The sequence below is a fragment of the Rhinatrema bivittatum genome, chromosome 11 (genome assembly GCF_901001135.1).
Source record: "Rhinatrema bivittatum chromosome 11, aRhiBiv1.1, whole genome shotgun sequence".
Classification (NCBI taxonomy): domain Eukaryota; kingdom Metazoa; phylum Chordata; class Amphibia; order Gymnophiona; family Rhinatrematidae; genus Rhinatrema; species Rhinatrema bivittatum.
In genome coordinates, this window is record NC_042625.1 from 29,673,813 (window position 1) to 29,700,544 (window position 26,732).

The 26,732-nt window shown below is 45.5% G+C and overlaps 1 protein-coding gene across 1 annotated transcript in view; it reads left to right on the forward strand.

Annotated features, from left to right (window-relative positions):
• Positions 1-26,732, forward strand: part of LOC115100985 (acetyl-CoA carboxylase 2-like) — a 982,255-nt gene that overhangs the window by 140,076 nt on the left and 815,447 nt on the right. Inside the window, 2 exon segments of the mRNA XM_029620121.1 lie at positions 12,199-12,369; positions 21,456-21,617. Of these exon segments, the coding sequence (XP_029475981.1) occupies positions 12,199-12,369; positions 21,456-21,617 (333 nt within the window).

Genomic DNA, 26,732 nt, shown 5'->3' on the forward strand with positions numbered 1-26,732 from the left:
TAGAAGCTATTTGAGAAAGTAATGTTTGCTGTTCTTTTTCCCTCCGCTTCTTGACATAGGTAACCCTAGCTATGAGATGACCTCATGTAACCACTTTCAGACAGGCCCATATTGTCGTTGGAGCCAGGTCTCCTTGATCATTATTCGATAGGTATTCTTGAATCTCCCCCCCCAGTTTAGAGGCAAATTCATAGTCATCCAACAGGGAGTCGTTTAAGTGCCAATATCATAGGCCCTGATTGTACCAAGCTATAGATAACAATATCCACACAGGGGCATGGTCTGACCATGTGATTGATTCTGTCTCAGCTTTAAGGATTTTATTAGCTAAAGATTTGGCAACCAAAAAAAAAAAATCTAAACGTGAGTAAGAGTGGTGTGGATTAGAAAAAAAGGTATAGTTCCGGGATCTCGAATATCTGGATTGCCAAGTGTCTATTAAATTCTCATGAGAAATGAAAGATTTTAACGGAATCCGAGTTTGCCGGGGCTCCATGCTGCGTGGCAAGGAGTTGTCTAACGCTGGGTTCAGAGTAATGTTGAAATCACCTCCTCCTATCCTGCTCCCTTCAGCTTTCTCCAATATAATATCCCCCAAAGAATAAAAAAAAGCCCCCTGTTGCTGATTTGGGGTTTTTTTTTTATTCTATGGGGGATTTAATGATCTCCACTTGAGCATCCACTCGCGTATCTGTCTCATCTTCACGCCGTCCGATCTCAGCGAATTACTTCATCCCCAAGAGTAACGTTAGCAATAAGAAACCTGCTGCCTGGGTCAGAGATACAAGAATTTACCTCACGTAATACCTCACGCCTAATCAGGATGCCAATTCCAGCATATTTAGCACTCTGGGAGCTAGCGGACCAATAACTAAAGGGATAATTCACAGAACTCATAAAATGTTTATACCTTCGTTTAAGGTGGGTTTCTTGTAAAAAAAAAAAACAAAAACAAACTATAGCTGCTTGTAGCCTATCCATCTCCTTAAAGAGAAGATGTCTTTTCTTATAGTATTCCAACCTTTAACATTAAGTGATACCACTAAGAACCGCCAAGTTATGATAATGAAAAAGATAAACCGCTAATTAAACTAAGGAGAAAGGGGAATGTCCCACCCACTTTCCAGCATGGTATATAGTAGAAACCATATTTGATGAAAATCGTTGCTCGATAGACTAGCTTCCTTCCTTGAAAACCACTTAAGCAGAAAAGAAAACAGCTCTCTCCATGTTCGAGAAATTACCGTACTAATACCCTCCCCCCTCCCTTTAGACCTCTCTACTTTGTGGGTAAAAAAAACACATAAAGTAAAACCTTGGGCAGAAAGTTAGAAACATCACTCCCTTCCTGTCAAGTCAAGAAATCAAACATTCTAAGAACCATCTAGTATGGATATTAACAGTGATGTTGAGGATCCTAGGCATCCATAAAATCTAACATCATTGCATAATTAAGATGCCTACATCTGAGTAACTTTGTATGGTTTCTGCAATCTAAACATCCCCTAGGCCGGGATACAAAATGAAGAAGTCCACTATATTGTGAATAGCAGAATAGTAAGCCATGTCCTGTGATCCGGAAGATCCACCTGAATTACGGCACAGTCTTTTCCCCCATTTAGCAAGTCTCTGCCATCTAGGTGGATCTCCTCTAGGTGGAAGTGGCGGCTTGAAGGAAGAAATAGAAACTGGCACAGAGAAGTCAGCCTTAGTCCACGCTGCTACAGCTTCTTCAGGAGTTTTGACCCGATGTGAAATACCTTTTAGCACAAACCATAAGCTGAAAGGATAGAGCCATCTATACTGTACATTTTCAGCCCAGAGCAGCATCGTAATGTCCCAGAATCCTTGTCGCTTCTTAAATGTGATAGGGGAAATATCTGCAAAGATGGAGATCTGGTACCCCTCCCATTGCCAGACTGCATGTTTCTTGGCCTCAGTGGAAATTCGCTCTTTAACAGCGAAGGAGTGAAATCAGGCGATCACATCTCTGAGTTGGTTAGTAGGTTTACTTAACGAACGATGTGCATGCTCTAATTTTATGTCCAGATGCGGCGGAGGATTGCTGTCCTCCGTTCCGTTTGTTATCACATGTTGACATATCCTCACCACTACTGACATAGCATCCTTATATTCGGGCGACCCGGGTATGCTCCAGAAGCACAAATTACATTTGCGCAAGCAGTTTTCAAGGTCCTTGTGTTTATCCGATATAGAGAGTTCTCTGCTTCAGCCCGCAGTGATTTAATGATCTCCACCTGAGCATCCACTCGCCGTCCGATCTCAGCGATTTCCTCTTTCAAATCGGTAATGAGTTTGTTATTTCTTGCTTATGAGAGCGTATATCTTGATGAAGGTCTCAAAACCACTCTCTGAATTCCTCCCAAGTTGGCAGATCTGCATCCGGTTGTTTCCCGGAGTCTTCAGGGCCTGGCTAGGGGCCTGCATTTTCAGTTTTCTTTATATTATCAATGTCGGCTTCTTGGATCTCATCCAATTCTGAATAGGAGAATTTCTTAAAATCAGTAGTAGATTTCTTCTTCAGTAACATAGTAGAAATTCGGTGCACGTTATATTCGGTATAGGCAAATCTAGAGAGTTGGATGCCTAGGATTTCAATATAATAATCCGACTCGACGGAGGAGCCCAGTCTCCAGCCACCATTCACCTCGATGATGTCATAACCTCTCCGAGTTTAGAATTTTTAACCATAGAAGCTAAAAGCTTTCCAGCCTTGTTACTATACTGGAACATATGACTCCGAAAGTGCATTAGGTTCTGAGTTTCCTGCTGAGAAAGAAGCTGATTAAGACAGGACCGTATTTCTTTTATTTATATCAAAACATCATTGCTATGATGCTTAACATGAATGGCTGTTAGTATTTTGAGGCATTCATTTAAACCTAAGATTTCCTTAGCCCTTAGCTTATTTCTGTGCGCTGTGAATGCAATTTTAGCACCCCACATAACTGCATTCCCAGCTTTCCAGTAAATATTTGCTGAAATATCAGGCATTTGATTAACCATCGCATAGTCTTGCCATTTCTGTTGCAAATATCCATGAAATTCTTTGTCATGATATAAAGATGGGTATAGGCACCATTCGAAAGCTGAATTACAAGACATAAAGGGTTTCAGTACAATTGACACTGGTGTAATCAGATAATACAATATTACCAATATTTGCAGAAGAAACCTGGGAAAAGCTAGATAAAGAAACCAATATATACTCAGTTCTGGAGTAGCTGATCGGAGAATGAGAAAAGAATGAAAAATCACATTCTGTAGGATGAAGTAACCTCCGTGCATCTACCAGCTGAACATAAGAACATAAGAAACTGCCATGCTGGGACAGACCAAGGGTCCATCAAGCCCAGCATCCTGTTTCCAACAGAGGCCAAAAACCAGGCCACAAGAACCTGGCAATTTAGGAGAAAGATTCCTGCTCTCTGTTTACATTGTGGTAAACTACGTGCTGGTTTGGTGTCACATTGTATATCAGCTACCAAATTAAAAATCCCCCCTGGATGTAATGATGAGAAGAAAATTGTCGCATTCCGTGACTATTTTAGTGAAAAAACTATGGTTGTAAATATTAGGGGCATACATACTACTAAAAACATATTTTTGAATAAACAGATCCACTGACCAGAAGAAAGCGACCTTCTGTGTCTGATTTTTTTCTCAAATATAAAAGATAAGTTTTTATGGATCAGAACAGCTACCTCATGTTGCTTGCCAGAATCGGATGAAAAAATACACTGACCAACCCAGTCATGCTTGAGTTTGTGTTCTGAGTCCCGCAGATGCGTATCTTGTTAAAAAAAAAAAAAAAAAAGACAATTTGAGACTTTTCCCTTCTATAAAAGGAAAGCAATTTCTGTCTCAATGGCAGAGTGAATACCATTGACATTATGGGACAGAATTTTTAATTCATCCATGATCTATGAAAAAACATGAAGTATATAAATTTAAAAGGGGCCTAGGTGTCCAGAATCGAAATATATAGAAAGTGACTTAGCAATCCTCGCTCTGACATCCAGATCATCCCTTCAAACATACACACTCAACCACACATCAAAAACAGTCAGCCAGATCTCCTGTTCTTTCAGTCTATGGGAGCATTCATAGCTAAACACAATCCAATGGCATACAAGCCATTTGAACACACAGAAACACAGACAAAACATGCTCCAGGAAGTAGCATTACTAAAAGCTTTGCAATCTTCAAATCTTCTTGTTTAGTATCCATAGCAAGAAAAAAAGCGGCCAAGCATAAAAGAAGAAATAAAGGAACAAAACTTCCCCATCCACTTTAAAGGATCATTCAGATACCAAGCCAGTATTTAAATAGAAGAAACAGGATGTATCATCTCCTTACATATAACAAAAGAAAAAACAATTTTCAGTTATCTGGTCACTATTTACTGATCATAGGGGGTAAAAAAATTGAAAACGGTTAACATAAATTTTAATTCCTGTACGTACCCGGTTCAGTCCAGACAGTGGGTTGAGCCTCCTTTCCAGCAGGTGGAGATAGACTAAAACTTGCAGGATGCCCTATATCAGGACAGAGCCTATCCTCTCACCCTTCAGTATTCGTCTGTCTCCAGCAGGTGCAGCATCTCCCCTTCGGTTCTCTGCTGTAGGCTAGTCAGCCTCTTCTTTCTCTTTAGGCTCAAGCAAGTACTTCTTTTGGTTCTTGTTTAAAAAAAAAAAAAAAATCTCTGAAGGAAATTTCTGCCTTCTTTAGTGCTTTTCTGTTTTTTGTGTGGGAGACATCCGTCTCCCAGCTCTTGCCCGGCTCAGGGGAGCTTGTCCCCTTTTGCAGGAGGGAGTTCCCTGCATAGTCCTGAGTCCGTGGACGCTTCCAGGTGTGGGGACCGACGCTCTCTGGGCCTCGTTCCCCCTCTGGCTGCCGAGAGGATTTTGAACCTGCTGCTGCGCTCAGTAAAAAAAAAAAAAAAAAGGAGTTAAAAGGTGTTAAACTTTCAATAAGTTGCAGGTACTCGCCTACCTCTAACTTATTTGCAGCAGTTGACCAGCTTTTTTATTTTTTTCTGGTCAGAGTAGAGCTAGAACCGGCAGTCAGAGAAGCAGAAGGCAGCAGGTTTCCCGCCTGCTCTCTCCTGCTGTGCAGGCTGTCAATCAAGCTTTTTTTCAACTTTTTTTTCTTCAGCCGAGGTTTAGCTATGCCCCGGCTGACAGCCTGTCTTTCTTGTGGGCTGTCCTCTTCGCGTTTTTCGCGGCAGGGCCTCTGCACTGCTTGCCTGCCGGGTGGGGAAGGTCCCTCCTCGGCAGGACAAGCAAATTTAGCCCGGGGCTCCACTCCTCCCGGCATGGCTAGGCCTTTCCCGGGTCGGCAGAGCCCGGGAACAGCCACCATCTTGGATTTTTCATCGGGGCCGATTTCAGTGCTCCCTGGGGCTGGGGGGCCGGATTTTTTTGATTTAACCCCCGATTTGGCCCCCGCGGGTCCCCAGGAAGGGGGGGGGGGGGTCTTGACCTTCCCTCACCCCCCCCCCCCCCCGGGCAAATCCAGGGTTCCTTTTTCCGCGGATTTCGTCCTCATGCACAAATCTTATCTAGCTAGCCTGCATGAGCTGGATGAAAGCCCCCCCTTGCCCCCCCCGCCAAAAATCCCTCGTTCAGCGCCGTTGACCACTGGACCAGCCGCGGAGCCTCAGGGACCAGTGCGGGTGGTCCCGGGGGTGCCCCCCTCCCCCCCAGTGTCTCCCGGGTCCTCGGACCCCGCTGCTTCCTCGGATTTGGCGGATGTCCCCCCTCTAGAGGGGGATGACCCCAGAGCCCTTCGTCTTTTTCGTAAGGAGGAGTTAGAGCCCCTCCTCCCTTTTGTTTTGGAGGAGCTGGGTCCGGAAAGTCCCTCCGTGGATAATCTCATGGCCTCACTCCCTAAGGATATGAACCCAGTTTTGGGAGGGCCTTGGCCTTTTCCTTCCACCTCATGCTTAAGCTCCTTATCCTGCGGGAATGGGAGGCTCCTGAGGGTGCGCTCCGGTGGGGCGTGTGATGGATAAGCTCTATCCCCTCCCGGAAGAGGGCTTGGAGCTGTTGCGATATCCATCGGTGGATTCTTATGTTTCTGCAGTGGCCAAGCACACCACGATTCTGGTGGAAGGTTCCACGGCCTTGAAGGATTCACAAGATCGTAAGCTGAAGCGCATCTTCGACGTCCTAGCCCTCAGGGTTCAGGTGTCTTGCTGTAGCAGTCTCATGATGCGGGTGGGCCTCCAGTGGGTCCAACAGTTACTCTGCGCCTGGGAGCTTCCGCCAGGTGAGGCAAAACAAGCCGAACGTCTGGAGGCGGTAATCGCTTACGTGTCAGACGCCCTCTACGATTTGGTCCGTGTGAAGGCTATGGTTTCAGCAGTGGCTGCCTGGAGGCTCCTTTGGCTACGCCACTGGTCGGCTGATCAGTCCTCGAAGACCCGGCTGGGCACGCTTCCCTTCAAAGGTAAGATGCTCTTTGGCGAGGACCTCGACAAGCTTATTGACTCCTTGGCTGACAACAAGGTCTATAAGCTTCCAGAGGACCGCCCTAAGTCTTCTCGGTCCGACGCTGACCCCTGAAGCGAAAGCGACCTCTCGCTTTCGCTTCAGGGGGCAGCGTCGCTCCGCCTCTCGCGGGCGGGGCGGTGCTGCGAGGGGGTCTTCTCGTGCGCAGTCCTGGTCGCAGTCCTTTCGTGGCAGGCGGCCCTTTCGCGAGGGCCAGCCCGTGCGTACCACCGCTAAACCTGCCACGCAATGAAGTTCAGCCGACCCATTCCTCGGTTCCTTACCTCGGCGGACGCCTCTCCCTGTTTTTCGAGGAATGGGTCAAAATCACGTTGGATCAGTGGGTCCTCGACATTATCAGAGACGGGTACGCTTTCGACCTCGTCAGGGAACTTCCAGATCTCTTTCTGTTCTCACCTTGCGGCCGGGCGAAGAGGGACGCGGTGTTCCAGACTCTCTCCAAGCTTCTGGATCTGGGGGCGGTAGTCCCAGTCCCAAAAGGGGAAATTGGCGCCGGCCAGTATTCTATTTACTTCACCGTGCCCAAAAAGGACGGGTCCTTCCGCCCAATCCTGGACCTCAAGAGGGTCAATCGGGCCCTCAAGATCCCCCACTTCTGCATGGAAACCCTGCGGGCGGTCATTGCGGCGGTCTGTCCCGGAGAGTCCCTTGCTTCCCTCGATCTCGCAGAAGCATATTTTCATATTCCCATCCACCGCGTCTACCAGAAATATCTCCAATTCCACATTCTCAACCAGGACTTCCAGTTTCGAGCTCTCCCCTTCGGCCTCACGACCGCTCCTCGCACCTTAATGAAGGTCATGGTAGTAGTGGCAGCGGCCTTGCGCCGGGAGGGGATTCTCGTCCATCCCTATCTGGACGATTGGCTCATCAGGGCCAAGTCGGAGACCTCTTGCCGGCGGGCAGTGGATCGCGTCTTAGAGCTCCTTTCCTCTCTCGGGTGGATAGTGAACTTTTCCAAGAGCAAGCTTCAGCCCTCCCAGGAGTTGGAATTTCTGGGAGCACACTTCGACACCCGAGTAGGCAAGGTATTCTTACCTCGGGCGCGAGCCCTCAAGCTGATCGATCAGGTCCAGAATCCGATTGCGCTATCTTCCCCGACAGCCTGGGATTATCTCCAAGTCCTGGGCTCCATGGCTTCTACCATCAATCTGGTCCCCTGGGCTTTTGCTCCTATGCATCCGTTACAGAAAGCTTTGCTGTCTCGTTGGCAACCAGTGTCAGAGCAGTTCCACGTAGTCCTTCCGTTCTTGGAGTCTACTACCGACGAATTACAGTGGTGGCTGTCTCTTCCTCATCTCCTGCAAGGGATGCCTCTTCAAGCTCCACAGTGGACGATAGTAACGACGGATGCCAGCCTGTTGGGCTGGGGTGCGGACTGCCTTTCTCAGTCCACCCAGGGGACATGGTCCCAGACTCAGTCTCGCTGGCACATCAATCAACTGAAACTTTGGCGGTCCGCCTGGCCCTTCAGGAGTTCCTTCCCCTGATCCGCGGCAAGGCGGTACGAGTCCTGTCCGACAACTCCACCACAGTTGCCTACATCAATCGCCAAGGAGGCACTCGCAGTCCCCTGGTAGCCTTAGAAGCCAGCTGCCTACTCGCTTGGGCGGAGCGTCACCTACAGTGCCTTGCGGCCTCTCACATCGCCGGAAAAGACAATGTTCAAGCCGACTTCCTCAGCCGGCAGTTGCTCGATCCGGGAGAGTGGGAGCTCTCAGACGCAGCCATGGCTCTGATAGTGAACAGGTGGGGTCCTCCTCACCTCGACCTCATGGCGACTCTGCGCAATGCAAAGGCCAATCGGTTCTTCAGCCGCTGGAGGGAGCACGGCGCAGAGGGCGTGGATGCTCTGGCTCTCCCTTGGCCAGCGGACGTCCTTCTGTACATGTTTCCCCCATGGCCTCTGGTAGGAAAAATTCTCAGGAGATCGAACTCCACTGGGGTCCGGTGATTCTTGTCGCTCCCGAGTGGCCGCGAAGGCCGTGGTTCGCGGATCTCATCAATCTAGCGGTGGACAGGCCCCTGCGCCTCAATCATCTCCCTCGTCTCCTCCGGCAGGGGCCTGTATTTTTTGACCAGGCCGATCACTTCTGTCTAGCGGCCTGGCTTTTGAACGGCGGCGCTTGAGGCGCAAACGTTATAGGGAGGAGGTCATCTCCACCCTGCTGCGAGCCCGGAAGCAGTCGACTTCTCTGGCCTATGTGCGCATCTGGAAGGTCTTTGAGTCCGCATGTACGGAGGCGGGTGTCCCTGCGCGCTCCGCCTCAATCCCTTTGGTTCTTTCTTTTCTTCAGAAGGGTCTCTCTAAGGGTCTCTCCTTCAGTTCCTTACGCGTTCAAGTCTCTGCACTCGGCTCTCTCCTGGGTCGGGTGGATGGTCATGCCTTAGCTGCTCACCCGGACGTGATTCGTTTCCTGAGGGGTGTTAGACCCCTCTGCCCCCCCTCCCGGGTCACGTGTCCATCTTGGAGTCTCAACCCGGTCCTTCATGCTCTCTGTGCGGCTCCCTTTGAGCCTCTTCGCCACGCCACGCTCAAGGATCTTACTCTTAAGACTGTCTTTCTAGTCTCTATTTCCTCTGCTCGTCGTATTTCCGAGCTTCAGGCGCTGTCCTGTCGGGATCCCTTCTTGCGTTTTTCTGATTCCGGGGTCTCTCTCAGGACGGTTCCTTCCTTCTTGCCTAAGGTTGTCTCTGTCTTTCACGTCAACTAGTGAGTAGAACTCCCCGCGTTCTCTCCAGAGGAGATTGCGGGTACGGCTGGGGGCGACCTCCGTCGGCTGGATGTCAAGCGAGTCTTGCTTCGTTATCTTCAAGTCACCAATGACTTCCGCTTATCGGACCATCTCTTCGTCCTTTGGAGTGGTCCCAACTGGGGTAAGCAGGCTTCTAAGACCACCATTGTGCGGTGGTTGAAAGAAGCCATTTCCTCGGCATATCTTTGTCAAGGTCGTCCGCTTCCTGAGGGTCTGAAAGCCCATTCTCTCTGTTCTCAGGCTACTTCGTGGGCGGAGAGTCAGTCTGTCTCCCCGCAGGAGATTTGCAGAGCTGCCACTTGGACGTCTCTGCACACTTTTGCTCAGCACTACCGTCTGGATGTCCACGTCCCGGTGTTCGGTTCCTTTGGGCGGCAAGTGCTTCGAGCGGGATTGTCTTGGTCCCACCCAGTTTAGGGAAGCTTTGGTACATCCCACTGTCTGGACTGATCCGGGTACGTATAGGAAAGGAAAATTAGTTCTTACCTGTTAATTTTCGTTCCTGTAGTACCACGGATCAGTCCAGACGCCCTTCCCCGTCTGTCTTCTGTCCTCTCGAAGCTTGTTTTCTTGCAGGTCTGCAGATTTTCATGTTTTCCTTGGTGCAAGATTACTGAGCATTTACACCGGAAGCCTTGGTGGTTATTTAATACCAAGTTTATGCAAGAGCGTATAGGTATACCATGCTTCTACTTTAATCTATGGTTGCTCCGTTGAGCTTTTTGGTTACTTGCTTGATCCTATTCTTGGGTTTATTGTTTTATGCTTTGACATACGTTATACTGAAGGGTGAGAGGATAGGCTCTGTCCTGATATAGGGCATCCTGCAAGTTTTAGTCTGTCTCCACCTGCTGGAAAGGAGGCTCAACCCACTGTTTGGACTGATCCGTGGTACTACAGGAACGAAAATTAACAGGTAAGAACTAATTTTCCTTTGCCTTACTATAGCAATTTTATGATTATGTAAATAATAGAGGGCACCGAAACGAGCCCTCCAAAGGGGAAAAAAATATAATCGCGTCACTGTATGAAACACAGTTCCACTTCAAAAATATCAGAAAATAGCAAGATTCAGCTAGGTATTAAAAATATTGCTGTTACAATTCACAGCATCCTTTACCTTTACCAGTTTTCTTGTCCATCCACAAGAATAAACGAAGAAAGATGCAGCACGATAATAGAGAGTTGGACAGTTTAAGTGAAGAGGATGGGTAAATAAGAATATTAAAGAAGAAAATCGAAGCAGTTATCACAGCCAGTCAAATGTCCTTCAGATTGCACCATGATAAGATTTTAGAAACTTCTCAACCTCCTCCTTAGGTTGCAAGAAGAGAGTGTGTCCATCTTAAACTACCCGAAGCTGAGTGGGAAATAGTAGTGAACACTTTACTCCTTTTTTACACAAAGTGCTACATAAGAGAGCCTTCGTCTTTCTTTGCATGGAGACATGGGCAGAGTTATTGTAAAATAGCAATATCTTGTCACTTTGATAGTTGAGCATCTTTGCTTTCTTATAGGCAGTCATTAGTCATTCTTTTATGGCATACTTAAGAAGTCAGGCTATTACTGGCCTTGGCCTTGTAACATTATCCCTAAGAGGCCCCAAACGATGCACTTTTTCAACAACCACTGCTTCGGTAACCATGGATACACCCAGGGCCTCCTGCAGCCATACATGGAGGAAGTATAGGAAATCATCTTCCTTAACCTTCTCATGGAGTCTGATTATTCGCATATTCTTGCACTGCCCATGGTTTTCTTGATCATCAATTTTTTCTAGGAGCTCTTTGTTTTGTTTTTTGAGCTCTATTATTTGCGTGGAGAGACCATCGGTGGTCATTTCCTGAGAAGTCACTCGCTTACCCAGTTCTGTGAGCTGAGTGTCGTGTTTTTCAAAGCAATCTCCATATTTCTCTCACTAAATCATCTTTTAGAGCTTCGAGCGCAGTGATCTGTTCCACTGCCATTTTGGGTGAGGTAGGATGTATCTTTTCTGTCCACAATCTCTGCATTTCAGTTGTCATCCCTATCCAAAAAGGACAGATTCATTTTCTCCAACTAATATCTTGAAGAGGAAGGTGTTTGGGGAAAATGATCAGCTGGAATACATGCCAATGTCAGTGGAACCTGGCAGAGCCCACCAATCTTACAACTTCTCAGGCGGCCATCTTGCCGGAAGTCCCAGATATAATTGCCTTATGCATGAAAACTACAAAAACCCCTAAAGTCTTACCTGCATATACCATGTGGGTGCGTCTGAATGTATTCGTTAAATGTATTTTTGAAATGATACTTGTTTGACTTTGGTTCTAGTTTTTGTTTTCGATGTGGAGTACAGATTGGTAGAACAGTAAAATTTCAAGCAGCTTGAACTAAAAATGTAATAGCCGGGACCCTGTGTCACTGATCATCCACCAACACACACTTTCTTTTGAGAAAATAAAAATCACTGTATATTCTGAGCAGTATGCTGGCATACAGGATCAAGGAATAGTTTGTGTAGGTTTTTTAGGCAAAAAGTGAACAGGTTTTGCTTACCCGCCTCCTCACCAGTTTTTGAGTCCCCTCTCACTAAATGGACCTGCTGGGGTAACTGTGTGACAGCCCTTGCCAGCCTGAGAGCTAGAGGGCCACCTCTTCCTAGGCACATCCTTGGCGACACTTTTAGTGGTAGCTGTCTTCATGCCCTTTCTGGGCCTTCGTGCACTACCCTGAGTGCTGTGGCCTGACTGGCCTTTGATGCATGAGTGATCCAAATCCACTACCACTGCGTTCCCATGCTGCAGTGTGCAGCACTATGAACTGAGCCACAGTATCAGTCAATAAGTTGTACAGACTGAAAGAATTTTATTTTGCCTTTTAGCATTAGATGTCGTTTGTCATTTGTCTCTTGACATTTTGTTAGTGTGCGGTACGTCTTGCGAAGATGGTGGGCTATGTGAGCGCAGGGACAGTTGAATACCTCTACAGTGAAGATGGAAGCTTCCACTTTCTGGAATTAAATCCTCGTCTTCAAGTGGAACATCCCTGTACAGAAATGATTTGTGATGTGAATTTACCAGCTGCCCAACTACAGGTATTTTAACATTGATGATAAATGTGTTTGTAAATACAAATAAGCATTTTGTTAATTATAACATAGATGCTTTTCAGTAGTGCTGACTGTTCTTTCAGAGAGTCACTGCAACATTAAAAAGCTTTATTGACATTCTCTAGTGCTAACTTTGAAAGGGTAATGCAGAGACAGTAGCCACCTGGCAAAAATGAGAGATTTTGGGTTGCCTGCATGTGACTTTCAGGTCAAATTTGCTCAAATTTAATATTTAAAATTCATTACTATTTTTATTTTTTTTATGCATTCAGTTATTGGATAGTAAAACACATGAGATAATCTAGGTAGCTCTTTTAAAGAGCTGGTATCAGTAGGCCAGCAGTACATCCCTTTATTGTTTAATGTCATCTGCTGAACTTTGCATTCTGCCAAACTGGAGGACAGTTTTAAATGTTAGTGACTGACCTATTACTTTGTTTATTATTATTTATGTTAGTAATATTGCTATTCTCAAGCAGGATGGTAGTCCTCATACAAAGGTAACATCATCAGGTAGAGCGCCAATGTGGAAAACTTATGTCAAAGTTTCTAGTTTCTGCCCAGCATGCCCTCTACCATGTATCTAAACAGGGTCCTTCTCCATTCTCTCTTTTTAGCAGAGCTGTAAGCCTCATGGTATGAGTGAGCTCACTTTGGCTGTTTTTTGGCCTTGTTGAAAACTTTTCCTTCTTCGCGTTTTTGTGGTTTTTCCAGCGTTATTCCCTCACTGGGTTCCTCTTTGTGTCTTCCCGTAGTGCTCCTAGTCGGAGGTTTTGGCGATTCTGGTAATTTCCTTTTGCGGTCAATTCCCCGTGGTGGCGGTGCACCAGTGCCCGCCGGCCATCGATACCCCAAGGCCATCGTGCCCCCCCTTTTTTTTATCTGACATGGCCACTACCGGTTTTCGGCAATGCCCCCGTTGCCCGAGGACCATGTCCATCACTGATCTGCATGAAATATGTGTCCTCTGCCTGGGGGCATTGCATGGCATCCAGGGTTGCTGTTTATGCGCCCAGATGACCCCGAAGAGACGTCTGCTTCGACTTGACGAGATGGAGCAGCAAGTTGAAGAAGTCCGAGCCGTCAGCATCTGCATCAAAGGACCAAGGAGCCGCACCGATGGACACCAAGCCCTCGACATTAATGGGACACGCAGAGACAGTTTTGACATTGGCAATGTTTGAGGAGATGCTGGAGCATCAAGTCTAGCTAGCAGTGGACTGGGCGCTGCAGGGCTTTGGTCCTATAGTACCGACTGCATCGGACCCAGTGCTGCCTGTCCTTGTACCACTTCTGGAGAAGCTCAATATGCTTGTCGGTGTGTTACCGACCCAGCTGAGGTCTGTTCCCAGTACAGCATCTGTGTCCGGTGGGGCACTGAGGCCCCTCCCCCTGTCGATACAGTGGTCATTGCTGGTTCCTCCAAGGAGGAAGCTCCACTGAGGCCAGCAGAGATGCTGAAGCCTGCCGTCCCCCAACACCCCTGTCCAGTTTTACCGGTGCCTGCACCTCTAGACGAAGGCAGAGTACCTAGGGACCCATACCTTGTTGCTTACAATGAAGATGAGGGATGATGCTTCAGAGTCCTCCAAAGGCGTGAAGGAAGTCCGCCTGAGGACTTGACTTTCATAGGGTTTGTGAGGGTGATGGTCATATCAACTTTCAAGAGGGCCAGGTGCTCTCACACTCATTCCTTGGTGCCCCCGAGGAAGGATCATAGAGCGATGGACGCTCTTGGGAGGAAAGTATTTCAAAGTGCCATGCTCATTGCCCACATTGCCTACCAGCTGTACATGAACCAGTACTCGCAGGACATCTGGAAGCAGGTGCAGGAAGTGGCTGAGCAGCTGCCTTAGCAGCAGACCACCCCATGTTGCTGGTGCATAAGGGTCTAGAGTGCGGAAAACACAAGGTCCGAGCGACATACGATGTTTTCAAGATGGCATCGAGAGCATCTGCAGCGGGAATCGGTGCCTGCAGAATGGCATGGCTGTGGGCCTCAGATCTCTGACCAGAGGTACAGGAACGACTCACTGACGTGCAGTGTACTGGGTAGAATCTCTTCGGAGATAGGGTGAGGGATGCTGTGGCCCAACTTTGGGACCACCTTGAAACTTGCCAGCGACTCTCCATCAGCGCTCCAGACCTGTCCTCCTAGGAGGCCAGCGAGATCGGGGCCAAGGAAGTCTTTCGCCAAAGGAAGTACTTATCTTCTGCCCCCTCGTTACTGTCCACACAATCAGTGTTCCCTTGGCCATCCCAGGCAGCAGAGAGCCCCTAAGCCCTAGCTGGCACCTCAGTCAACTCCAGGGACAGGGTTTTGATTGAGTCATAGGGAGTGTAGGCCACCAGTCACCCATACCCGGAACATTGGACCCCCTGGTCGGGGGCAGGCTGCAGTTCTTTACAAACCAGTTGCCCAGCATAAAGGACCAGTGGGTTCTTTCCATCATCTCTCAAGGGTATCAATTGAAACTATTGGCTGTCCCGCCAAATTACCTTTTGTGCCCATTTTGGGGGCCGGTAGTGTATCAGGAGGTACTGCTAGCGGAGCTCTTCTCCCTCTTAATGGCTAGAGCGGTCGAGCCCGTACCACCAGGGCAAAGAGGGCTTGGATTCTACTTCAGGTACTTCCTCAATTCCAAAGTGGACTCCATCCCATTCTAGATCTGAGGGCCTTGAACAAGTTTCTAAAAAAAAAGGAAAATACCTTGATCTCTCTTTTTCAAAAAATGGGACTGACTACGCTCCCTCGGATCTAAAGGATGCATACACTCACATTGAGGTCTTCACCTGTCACAGGAAATATCTCCAATGTCTGGTGGGAAAAAACCACTTCCAGTAGAGTGTTGCTGTTTAGGCTAGCATCAGCCCTATGGGTCTTTATAAAATGCATGGCTGTGGTGGTTGCACACCTCCGCAGGCTGGGTGGGGGTACTTGTTTTCCCTTATCTGGATGATTGACTGATCAAGAGCACATCTCAGGCAGTTGCCGCCAGGTCCATACGCTTGACCATCTGGGTGTTGAAAGTAACTAGGGTTCGTTCTCAAGTACACAAAGTCCTACCTCATCCCGTCTCTCTTCAATTGGTCTTCATAGGAGCCCTGCTATACACGGCTCAGGCCAAGGCTTTCCACTTTCCCAGAGGGCAGTCACCTTGACGATCAACGTGGCAGAGATTCATCAGAGGCAGCAGGTGTCAGCTTGGCACATGTTGAAGCTGTTGGGCCATATAGCCGCAACCGTCCATGTCACTCCTTTGTCACGTTTACACATGAACAGCCCAATGGACCTTGAGGTTGCAGTGGTGCCAGGCCACTCGGAGCCTCCAGAATTGCATCTGAGTTAACCCATCTCTCTGGGCCTCATTGTCCTGGTGGCAGGTACTTTCATATTTTATTTATTTATTTATTTATTTATTTAAGGCTTTTCTATACCGGATTTCTTGATACAGATCAAATCAATTCGGTTTACATCGAACAAGAGTTTTAAACAATAACATAGTCAAAAAACCTATCAGTACGGAGCAGAAAGTGGCAGAGTCAAAAGTTACATTATAACAAGGGCGAGCAACTGGGGATAGTGAAAAGAAAGGGGAAAACAAAAGTATGCAAACAATAGGAATACTTTATACAGAGAGAGAGAGTGGCTAGAATAGCCGATCTCTATGGCAACTTCTGAGGATTATGACATCTTTGTGGTTTAATGTGAGGCGTGATGAAATAATAGATTAAAGTTCAATGATGCCGTTATTGTCTAGGCGCACGGAAAGGCTCGGCCGAACAGCCATGTTTTGAGTTTCTTTTTAAAGGTCCGAAGGCAGGTTTCCTGTCGGAGGTCAGAGGGTAGGGCATTCCAGATGGAGGGACCTGCTGTTGAAAAAGCCCGCTCTCTGAAGTTTAATCTGTGTACCATTTTATTCGGGGGGACGTAAAGAGATCCCTTGTAAACGTCTCTTATCGGTCTGGCCGAAGTGTGTAGTTTGAGCGGTTGTATCAGGTCAAGAGGGGTTTGATGGTATAAGCATTTGTGAATAATTGTGAGTGATTTGTGGAGTATTCTGAAGTTGACTGGGAGCCAATGTAGATCTTTTAGAATAGGTGTGATGTGCTCTCTCCAATTAGTGTTAGTTAGTATTCTTGCTGCCGCGTTTTGAAGCAGTTGGAGGGGTTTTGTTGTAGCAGCAGGTAGACCTTGCAGTAAAGAGTTGCAATAGTCTACCTTGGAGAAGAGGATGGCTTGGAGAACAGATCTAAAGTCATGGTGGTATAGTAGAGGTTTTAGTTTTTTGAGCACCTGTAGTTTATAAAAGCACTCCTTAGTGGTATGGTTTACAAATTTCTTTAAGGTCAGATGGCTGTCAATGATGACTCCGAGGTCTCTAGTGTGAGAGGTTTGTATGTTAGCGCAGAGCAGTTGTTGGGGTTGACTGACTTCTGGAGTGATTAACAGGAGTTCTGTCTTGGTGGTATTAAGCACTAGATTGAGATCTGTAAGGTGACGGTTGATTGTTTGTAAGTGGGAATCCCATAACTTGATTGCAGAATCCAAAGAGCCAGTGATGGGAATCAAAATTTGAACGTAGACTGCGTAAATATAGAATTTCAATTTTAAAGATGTGAGAAGATGACAGAGGGGGAGGAGGTAGATGTTAAACAGAGTGGGAGATAGTGAGGAGCCCTGGGGGACTCCGAATGGAGAATTGGTGTGGGGAGATTCCTTGTTATTGATTTTAACTTTATAGCCTCTATTACTTAGGAAAGAGTTAAACCAACTCAGGGCGGCTCCTGTGATTCCTATGTCTGAAAGACGGTTTAATAGATAGGCGTGGTTTACGGTGTCGAACGCTGCGGAAATGTCGAGCAGAGCTAACAGGAAGGAGCATCCTTTGTCGAGGCCCAGGTATGCCTGATCTAAGAGTGAGATGAGGAGGGATTCCGTGCTGTGTTCTTTCCGGAATCCATATTGTGATGGGTGGAGAATTTTGTGTTCTTCCAAGTAATTAGTTAATTGATTATTTACCACTTTCTCCATGATTTTGGCTAAGAATGGTAGATTGGAGATAGGTCTATAATTATTGGGGTCGTCTGGGTCCAGGTTTGGTTTTTTAAGTATGGGTTTGAGGGTGGCCAATTTGAGAGCGTCTGGGAAGATTCCCTGTGAGAAAGAGCAGTTGATGATATCTGCTAAATGTTTGGAAATGGAATCCGGTACTAGAAGCAGTAGTTTGGATGGAATTTGGTCTAGCGGATGAGAGGAGGGTTTCATTCGTTTTAGCAGGGTTTCAACCTCTATGGTGTGGGTGGGCTCAAAGGACTCCAACACTACATCAGAATTGTGGTAGTGGGCAGGTACTAAAGCTGGTGAGTTAGGCTTAGAGGGTAATCTAGCCAGCGTATTAGAGATTTTATTCTGGAAGAAGATAGCTAAGTCATTGGCTTTTGATTGAGCTAGATCATCTGGGGTTGATGAGTTGGTAGATTTAGTAAGATCCGAGACGTGGGAGAAGAGTGCTTTGGCATCGAAAATCATATCATGGATACGGTGGGCGTAGAAGTCTCTCTTCGATCGTAGAGTCGTAGTTCTGTAGTGGTGGAGCGCGGTTTTGTATATGGCTAGTGAATGGGGGTTGGGGGAGATGCGCCATAACTTTTCTTTTTGTCTCAGGCTTTGTTTTAATGAGTGGAGATCCTTTGTAAACCAAGGTTGTTTGTTTTTCTGAGTAGGGTTGATAATCTTTGTGGAAATTGGGCATAATTTATTAGCTATGTTTTCCGTTATATTTTGCCAGGAGAGTATGGCTGTATTGGGATTTGAAAGATCCAGATTGGGAAGTTCTTTGATCAGAGAGTTGCTGAGGGCTTCTGATGAGCAGGATTTCCTATAGTGCAGAGTGGTGAGTGGAGGGGGTGCAGGCGGTCTCGTTGTCATTTTGAGGGTGGATGTAATCATAAAATGGTCTGACCATGGTACTGGAAGGCATAACGGTGGGGAGACTTGTATGAGGCTGGCATTAGTGAAGATGAGGTCGAGTGTATGACCTGCCTTGTGAGTGGGATGGTTGATTTTTTATTTGGAACAGGGGATCTCTTTTTGAAGTCTCCCTACCCAAATTGTCCTAGCCATGGATGCGTCCACCCTGGGGTGTAGAGTTCATGTAAATGGGCTCAGCACCCAGGGTCTCTGGTCTGCTCAGGAACACTCTTGTCAGATCAACTTCCTGGAGCTTCGGGCAATCAGGTACCTGCTATAGGCTTTCAGAGATCAGCTGTCCAACAAAGTTGTCCTGATTTCAGACTGACAACCAAATAGCCATGTGGTATGTCAACAACCAGGATCGTACCTCCTGTGTCAGGAAATGGTCCAGATCTGGTCATGGGCCCTGTCCCACGGGATGATGCTCAGGCCCATGTGCCTGGCTGGGACAGAGAATATGGTAGCGGACAAGCTGAGTTGAGCCTTCAGACCCCCTAAGTGGTTTCTGGATCAGGGGGTAGGGAAACAGGTATTCCACCTCTGGGGCAGTCCAAACGTAGATCTGTTTGCGTTCCCTTGCAACAAGAAGGTTCCTCAGTTCTGCTCCCTGTACAGATCAGATGGCAAACCAGCCTCGGATGTCCTTGCCCATCATTGAGGCAAGGATCTTCTGTACGCATATCCTCCAATTCCCTCGCAAACCTTTGTGATGACTCTCGAATCTTTGTGATGACTCTCGAATCTTTGTGATGACAGGGTGACTATGATCCTCAAAGTCCCTCATTGGCCAAGACATGTCTGGTTTCCAGTTCTTCGGGAGTTGTCCATCCGGAGACTGATCGATCTAGGGACTTACCCAGATTTCATCATGCAGTATCAGGGCAGGCTGTGGCATCCCACCCTCCAGGCCCTGTTGCTCACAGCCTGGATGTTGAGAGGTTAATCCTCAGCTGCTTGATCTTTCAAAGGATGTGTCTCGGGTCCTGGTGGCTTCTAGAAAACCTATGGACTGATGTGAAGGAGGTTTTCTGTATGGTGTGAGCATAAGGCCCTAGATCTGTACTCCTGCCCCACACAAAAACTGCTTGATTACCTTCTACACCTATTGGAAACTGATTTAAAAACCTACTCCGTTAGAGTTCATCTCTGTACAGATGGCTCATACCACCAAGGTGCAGATGGTACACTCATCTCTGTACAGCCTATAGTTGTATGGTTCATGAGGGGCCTGCTTCAACTGAAGCCTCCCCTAAAGCCTCCCGCTATGTCTTGGGACCTCTGCGTAGTGTTAGCTCAGCTGATGAAAGTTCCTTATGAGCCGCTGCGCACCTGTGACCTCTGAAGAACCTGAGCTGGAAGGTCATACTTTTGGTGGCGGTCACTTCAGTGCTCAGGGTCAGCAAGCTCCAGGCCTTACTGACTTATCCACTTTACACTAAGTTTTATCATGACAGGGTAGTCATGCAAACACACCATAAGTTTCTGCCTTCCATCTTAAGCAGTCCCTGCCAACATTCTTTTCCAGGTCCCATTTGCACCAAAGTGAACGAGCACTGCACAGTTTGGACTGCAAGCAAGCCTTACTCTTCTATCTGGAGTGGAAAGAAGCCCATAAGCAGTCCACCCAACTTTTTGTTTCTTTTGATAGGAATAGGTTGGACGTTGCCAAAAATATACTATCCAGTTGGCTAGCAGATTGCATCTCCTTCTGTTGTGCCTAGGCAGAACTGCATTCTGTCAAAGCCATGGCAGCATCTGTGTCCCACTTGTGAGCATTTCCCGTGGAGAAGATCTGCAAGGCTGCAACATGGAGTTCTCTCCACATATTCACATCTCACTACTGTCTGGATAGGGATTTTCGGCGTGACAGTAGGTTTGGCCAGCCTGTCCTTTGGAACCTGTTTGAGATGTAAAACCCAACTCTCCCTGAATAGGGCCCGTTGTTTGGGTTCAGGCTGTCTCGCCTCTCTGTTACTAACACTGTTATTGTGTCCGTTGTCACCTAGTTGGGTGTCTTGGTCTCCTTTTGTGTTGGGGAGCAGCCTGTAGCTAGGGATTCACCCATGTGTGAAGACTAACATCCTGCTTATATTCAGAGAAAGCAGAGTTGCTTATTCGAAACAGGTGTTCTCTGAGGACAGCGGGATGTTAATCGTCATGAAACCTGCCCGCCAGCTCGTGGAGTTGATTTTCTCCTGTTTTTTGTTTTAATTATAATTCTATGTTACAAGACTGGAGAGGGGACCCCACGTGGACGCGTTGTATAGGGCATACTGGGCATCCTCAGTGTGCCTAGTCTAAGTTCTTGAAACTTTGACATAAGTTTTTCACATCGGGGCTCCGTCTGCTAATGTCACTCGTGTGAGGACTAATATCAAGCTGTCCTCGGGACAAGAGTATGTAACTCTTGCTTTACATTAAGATGATTAGTAGTAATATTGAGAGAACTGTACCCATAGTGCTTTGTTTTAGCAATCCATATATCAAGTGCATTCTCACCCTCTATCAGCTAAAAGGTTTTTTACTATTCCACTTTTGAAATTCTGTAAGAAACATCCCTGCACACGAGGTTCATTGTGCTTTCAAATGAAGTCTTAATTTTGCTAATACTGAACAGTAACTGAGCCATTGGCTCTGTTTCAGGCCAGCTTTTAACATTTTTTTTTTTTTTTTTGTTGGCCGTTTAACCTATCACAGCAAGAATGCATTTCTCTACTGTGGGTAGAGGAGGAGAAAGGTCTCCCATGGCTATTTTATCATCTGCTTGGCCCTACATTAGAAAATAAAAAGCTGAGTCTTAATTCTACATAGTAGATCCCTGTTTGTCTGCCAGACATCTAAAAGCATTTCCATTACTACTTACTAGGAAATTGCCTTTTTGACAGCTCAGAAGTCATAGAACACGATGGCAGACAAAGACCGTACAGCTTATCTGATCTGCCATAGATGCCTCTCCCTTTCTTTCTCTCATTCCTATTTGCTTTCAAAAGTATTATATAATTTTTTAAAAACTGTTTCTTAGCATGTCAGAACCTTTATATAGAACCATTCTTTTTTTTAAATTTACCTTTTGCATTTTTCTTTATCTGCATAGATTGCTATGGGAGTTCCCTTGCACAGGATTAAGGATATCCGAGTCCTCTTTGGAGAAAAGCCCTGGGGTGATTCCCTCATATGTTTTGAGAATCCCGTAAATTCTCCAAGTCCCAGAGGCCATGTTATTGCTGCGAGGATCACAAGCGAAAATCCTGATGAGGCAAGTTGTAGAAACATTGAATATACATTTTAATAATGTTAATTGAAAAAAAACATATAGGTGATATGTTAAATTGTAATGTTGTAAAGAAAAAGAACAAAAGAAATTGCCATACTGGGTCAGACCAAGGGTCCATCAAGCCCAGTATCCTGTTTCCAACAGAGGCCAAACCAGGCCACAAGAACCTGGCAATTACCCAAACACTAAGAAGATCCCATGATACTGATGTAATTAATAGCAGTGGCTATTCCCTAAGTAAACTTAATTAATAGCCGTTAATGGACTTCTCCTCCAAGAACTTATCCAAACCTTTTTTGAACCCAGCTACATTAATTGCACTAACCACATCCTCTGGCAACAAATTCCAGAGCTTTATTATGCGTTGAGTGAAAAAGAATTTTCTCTGATTTGTTTTAAATGTGCTGCTTGCTAACTTCATGGAGGGCCCCCTAGTCCTTCTATTATCTGAAAGAGTAAATAACCATTTTACATTTACCCATTCTAGACCTCTCATGATTTTAAAGACCTCTATCATATCCCCCCTCAGCTGTCTCTTCCGCTTCAAATTAGAAACAGAAACATGCCGATAAAACCAAAACAGAAAGCCCGAGAAACCAGACTCTGAATAGTGGAACTCCAAAGAGAAAGCAAAATTTAAAAATATAAGAAATATATGCATGTCCCCAAAGATGGCATATTCCAATCACTAAAAACGCTAATTTTTTTATTTTACCTTTGTTGTCTGATCTTTTTATTTTTCTTATCAGTTGTTCCTGGTCTCTTTTTTTCCCCACTTTCTCCTTGTCTGTCTTTTCCTAATTCTTTTTCCAGGGGCTCTTCTCTTTCTGTTTCTTCTATCTCCTCCTTTCTTCCTCTCTTCCTCCCTCACACACAAACGCATGCTCCATAATCACGAATAGATGAGACTTTCATACAAACGCACAATAGAAGAGGGCGTCAATGCACAGTCACTTTACTAAAAAAAAAGTAACTAACTGCCCTTATATCTTGTGCAGTGTATTTTAAATCAGTCTCATTAATAATAATGTCCTCACATTTCCTTTGAGCCTCAGAGAGCTGTTGCAAGCCATGTATATTAAAATGTATATTCCTGTTTGTACCCCGGATCAGTCCAGACAAAAGGGTTTCTGCATCCCTACTAGCAGATGGAGACAGAGAACAAAACTTTGAGGCACTGCTACATAACCGAGAATGCCACCTGCAGTCCCTCAGTATTTCTCTGTTTTCAGCAGATGGTAGAGGTGCAGCCTGCACTCTGGAGATGGCAAAAAAAAAAGAAAAATAATTTTCTTAGTGTGTAGCCAGTTGGACTCGGGACCAATGGGTTATATGCTCCCCTGCTTAGCAGATGGAGACTGAGTCAGGTTTCCAAGCTGACATCACACTAGATATACCTATCCCTGCAGTGACCCAGGCCATTCAGTATCTCTCCATCTCCTAGCAGATGTGGATGTGCTATCCTCACACCAGCAGCGGTGCCTGTAACTAAAACTCACCTGAGCTAAAAAATTCTAACTTATCCCTATCAATTAAAAAGCAGAATGAAAATACAAACAAAAAACAAACTTTGAAATGTTTGTATGCTAATGCAAGAAGTCTAAGAAGTAAGATGGGAGAATTAGAATGTATAGCAGTGAATGATGGACCCAAAAAGCAAATCGGAAAGCCGATCCAGTTGGCTGTGATACAGTAAAGACAATGAGAATCGGACGATCAGAAGAAGCCCTTTATTTCAATGCCCGACTCTGGCCGAGTTTCGCTCATAGAGCTTGCCTCAGGGGCAACTAAAATTGAACAAATAAATATAAAACCTTAAACACAACACAATTAAATAATTCAAAACAATAAGGACATAAAATTCATGTATAGATGTACGTACTTAAATCATTAAAATAAAATACATGTATAGGTGTTCAGATAAAAATTAAAATAACACAATTAAATAATTAAAAATATAAAATACATGTATTAATGTGTGAATACAAACAAAAAGTGCTTGATACATGTATAGCTATATAAACTCATGGAATCCAAATAAATTAAAATTGCATTTGGACATCAACATGGTGCAGACAGAAAACAAAGAATGAATGATTCAATAGAACTGGAGAGGCTGACTTTCTATGAATGTAATTCTTAATCAGAGGATATAGTGGAGTCAATGTAATCATAGTTAGTGCTTACTTCAATTAGCAGGACTTAAAATATGCCTGCAGGGCTGCTGTCACACTGTCACAATGTCACAATATCATTAGTCTTTAGTCCCAGTCATAGTTCCTAGCAGATCCTTCAGTGGAATTTCTTTGATCCTTTAAAAAGGGACAATGTTTTGATTTCTCTCACCCAACATTCTTCTGACTGGATTCGCCCAGCTGCACACAGCATTCTTCTAACCTCCAGCATTTCTAGCAGCCAACTTCTACAAGTAACATTATGCATTCCTACAATATCCCAATCATCCAATACCAAAGGAGAATCTCCATAATCAACCCCACTCATAGCATACAAAAAAGAATTATTCCAATCATGACTTCACCATTGAATCAACTACTAGGCCTCACACTACTTTCAGTCACCCTTTTCAACGCACAATCCCTAACCAAAAAAACACACATACTAAACGACTATCTCCAGGACACAAAACCAGATATCTGCGCTATTACAGAAACCTGGCTAAAAAATACCGATATTGCTTTAATCAATCAACTTCCTATTCATTTATATGACATCTTCACCTTCCACAGACACAAAAAAAGAGGAGGCGGCCTTCTTCTAGCTACCAAGAAAGATCTTAAACTATCCGCACATTCCATCAAGACTGAGTCTAAATTAGAATTAGGCCTAGTTAAGTCAAAACAACAACAAATTCTTCTAGTCTACGCTCCCCCCGGAGTTCTAGAAACAGACCCCTCGCCACTCATAGAATCCATCGTGAAACATATCAACTTAGACCTCCCAACTATGATCTTAGGTGATTTCAATCTTCATACAGACATTATACCTCGCTCATCAAACTGCGAAGCGCTCCTCACTACCCTCAGTGCGATGGGATTCACGCAGATCATTAATAGTCCTACGCATAAAGCAGGACACACTCTCGATTTAATTTTCATCAATTCTAATTTCTCATGCACATCAGTACCTTCTTGCACTCCAATCCCCTGGTCAGACCATTTCTTGATAGAAACCTCCTTCTCCATAGATAAACAGACTCACACCTCTCCTCAACGTTCTACCATTCAATTCAGGAAATCATGCCCATCCGAAATACTTAGTGATCAACTCTCCAAAGAACTCATGAACCTAGATCTTTCCAATCCTGACTCAGCCCTATCCTCCTGGCACAAGATCACCGAAACAGTTGCTAACAAATGGTGCCCTATAGTCTCCAAAACTATCAATCCTACAAAAAAAGGCAATCAACCCTGGTTTACCCCTAAACTAAAACAGATGAAACAGGAGCTAAGTCACAAGGAAAATATATGGCGAAAAACCCCTAACACAACTACTCTGTCTACTTACAAAGGCTTTCTACATCATTACAGGACCACTATTCTTCTAACAAAAAGGGAATTCTACGCCAAGAAAATTCATCATTTCCAATACGACGCCCAGGCCCTATTTGCATACGTTACTCAAATCACGAAATCAACCCTCCCGTCTATCCCAGACGAACAAGCCCTATCTAAAGCAAATGAACTCGCTTCATTTTTTCAACAGAAGATCCTGAACACACTCGCCCTTCTACCTCCAAATACGCTACCTCTTACCTCAGACAAGAATCCTCAACCACCCAAAGGAGCCAAATTCGACAGTTTCGAATCAATATCATCCAAAGAGATGGAATCCCTTCTAAAAGACAGAAACAATCTAGCCACCCAGCAGATAACATCCCTTCAAAACATTTGCTTCTCATTCCAAACTCGATCTCAGGACATCTGACAAGCATCATAAATTGCCTTTTAACCCAAGGGATCTACCCTGACAGGTTAAAAACCGCATCACTCAAACCCCTCCTCAAGAAACACAATCTAGACCCTAATGAACCAGCCAATTTCAGACCCATCTCCAATCTCCCATTTTTAGCCAAACTGACGGAGAAGTTGGTAAACACCCAGCTTTCAGAGTACCTAGAGGATCACGATATCCTACACCCTTCACAATATGGTTTCCGCAAGGCTCGCAGTACGGAAACTCTACTTATTTCACTTACAGATCATATTATAATGGGTCTAGACAAAGGCTACTCCTTTTTGTTAGTTCTACTTGACATCTCGGCGGCATTTGACACCGTCAACCATTCCATCCTTCTGGATCGTCTAACAGATATTGGTATCTCCGGATCAGCCCTCAGTTGGTTTAAATCCTTCCTCTGCAACAGATCTTTCAAAGTTAAAATCAATAATAAAGAATCACCTTTAACAAAATCCACCCTTGGCGTGCCACAAGGATCATCCCTATCTCCAACCCTTTTCAATATTTACCTCCTCCTCCTATGCCAATTACTGACCGACCTTAATTTAATTCATTATCTGTATGCTGATGACGTGCAGATTCTAATCCCCATTACAGAATCTATTTCTAAGGCGATCACCCATTGGAATAACTGCCTTATATCTATCAACAACCTCCTCAGTAGTCTAAACTTGGTCCTTAATACCTCGAAGACGGAGCTCCTCCTCATCTCTTCAAAAGATGAAAATACTCACCTATCATCCCCACACAATGCACTCATCACCCACAAACATGTGAGAGATCTAGGGGTACTGCTGGATAATAGACTAAACCTAAAGAAAATGGTCAACACTACATCCAAAGACTGCTTTCATAGACTCCAGGTTTTGAAACAACTCAAACCACTTCTTTTCTTCCAAGACTTTAGGACAGTCCTCCAAGCACTACTATTTGCTAAGATAGATTACTGCAGTGCCCTTCTCCTCGGCCTCCCCAAATCGACCACCAAACCACTGCAGATGATACAAAATGCGGCAGCGAGATTACTAACCAACACCAACCGCGGTGATCACATTTCACCCATCCTCAGAAAACTACATTGGTTACCAGTAAATTTTAGATTCCTCTACAAATCAATCA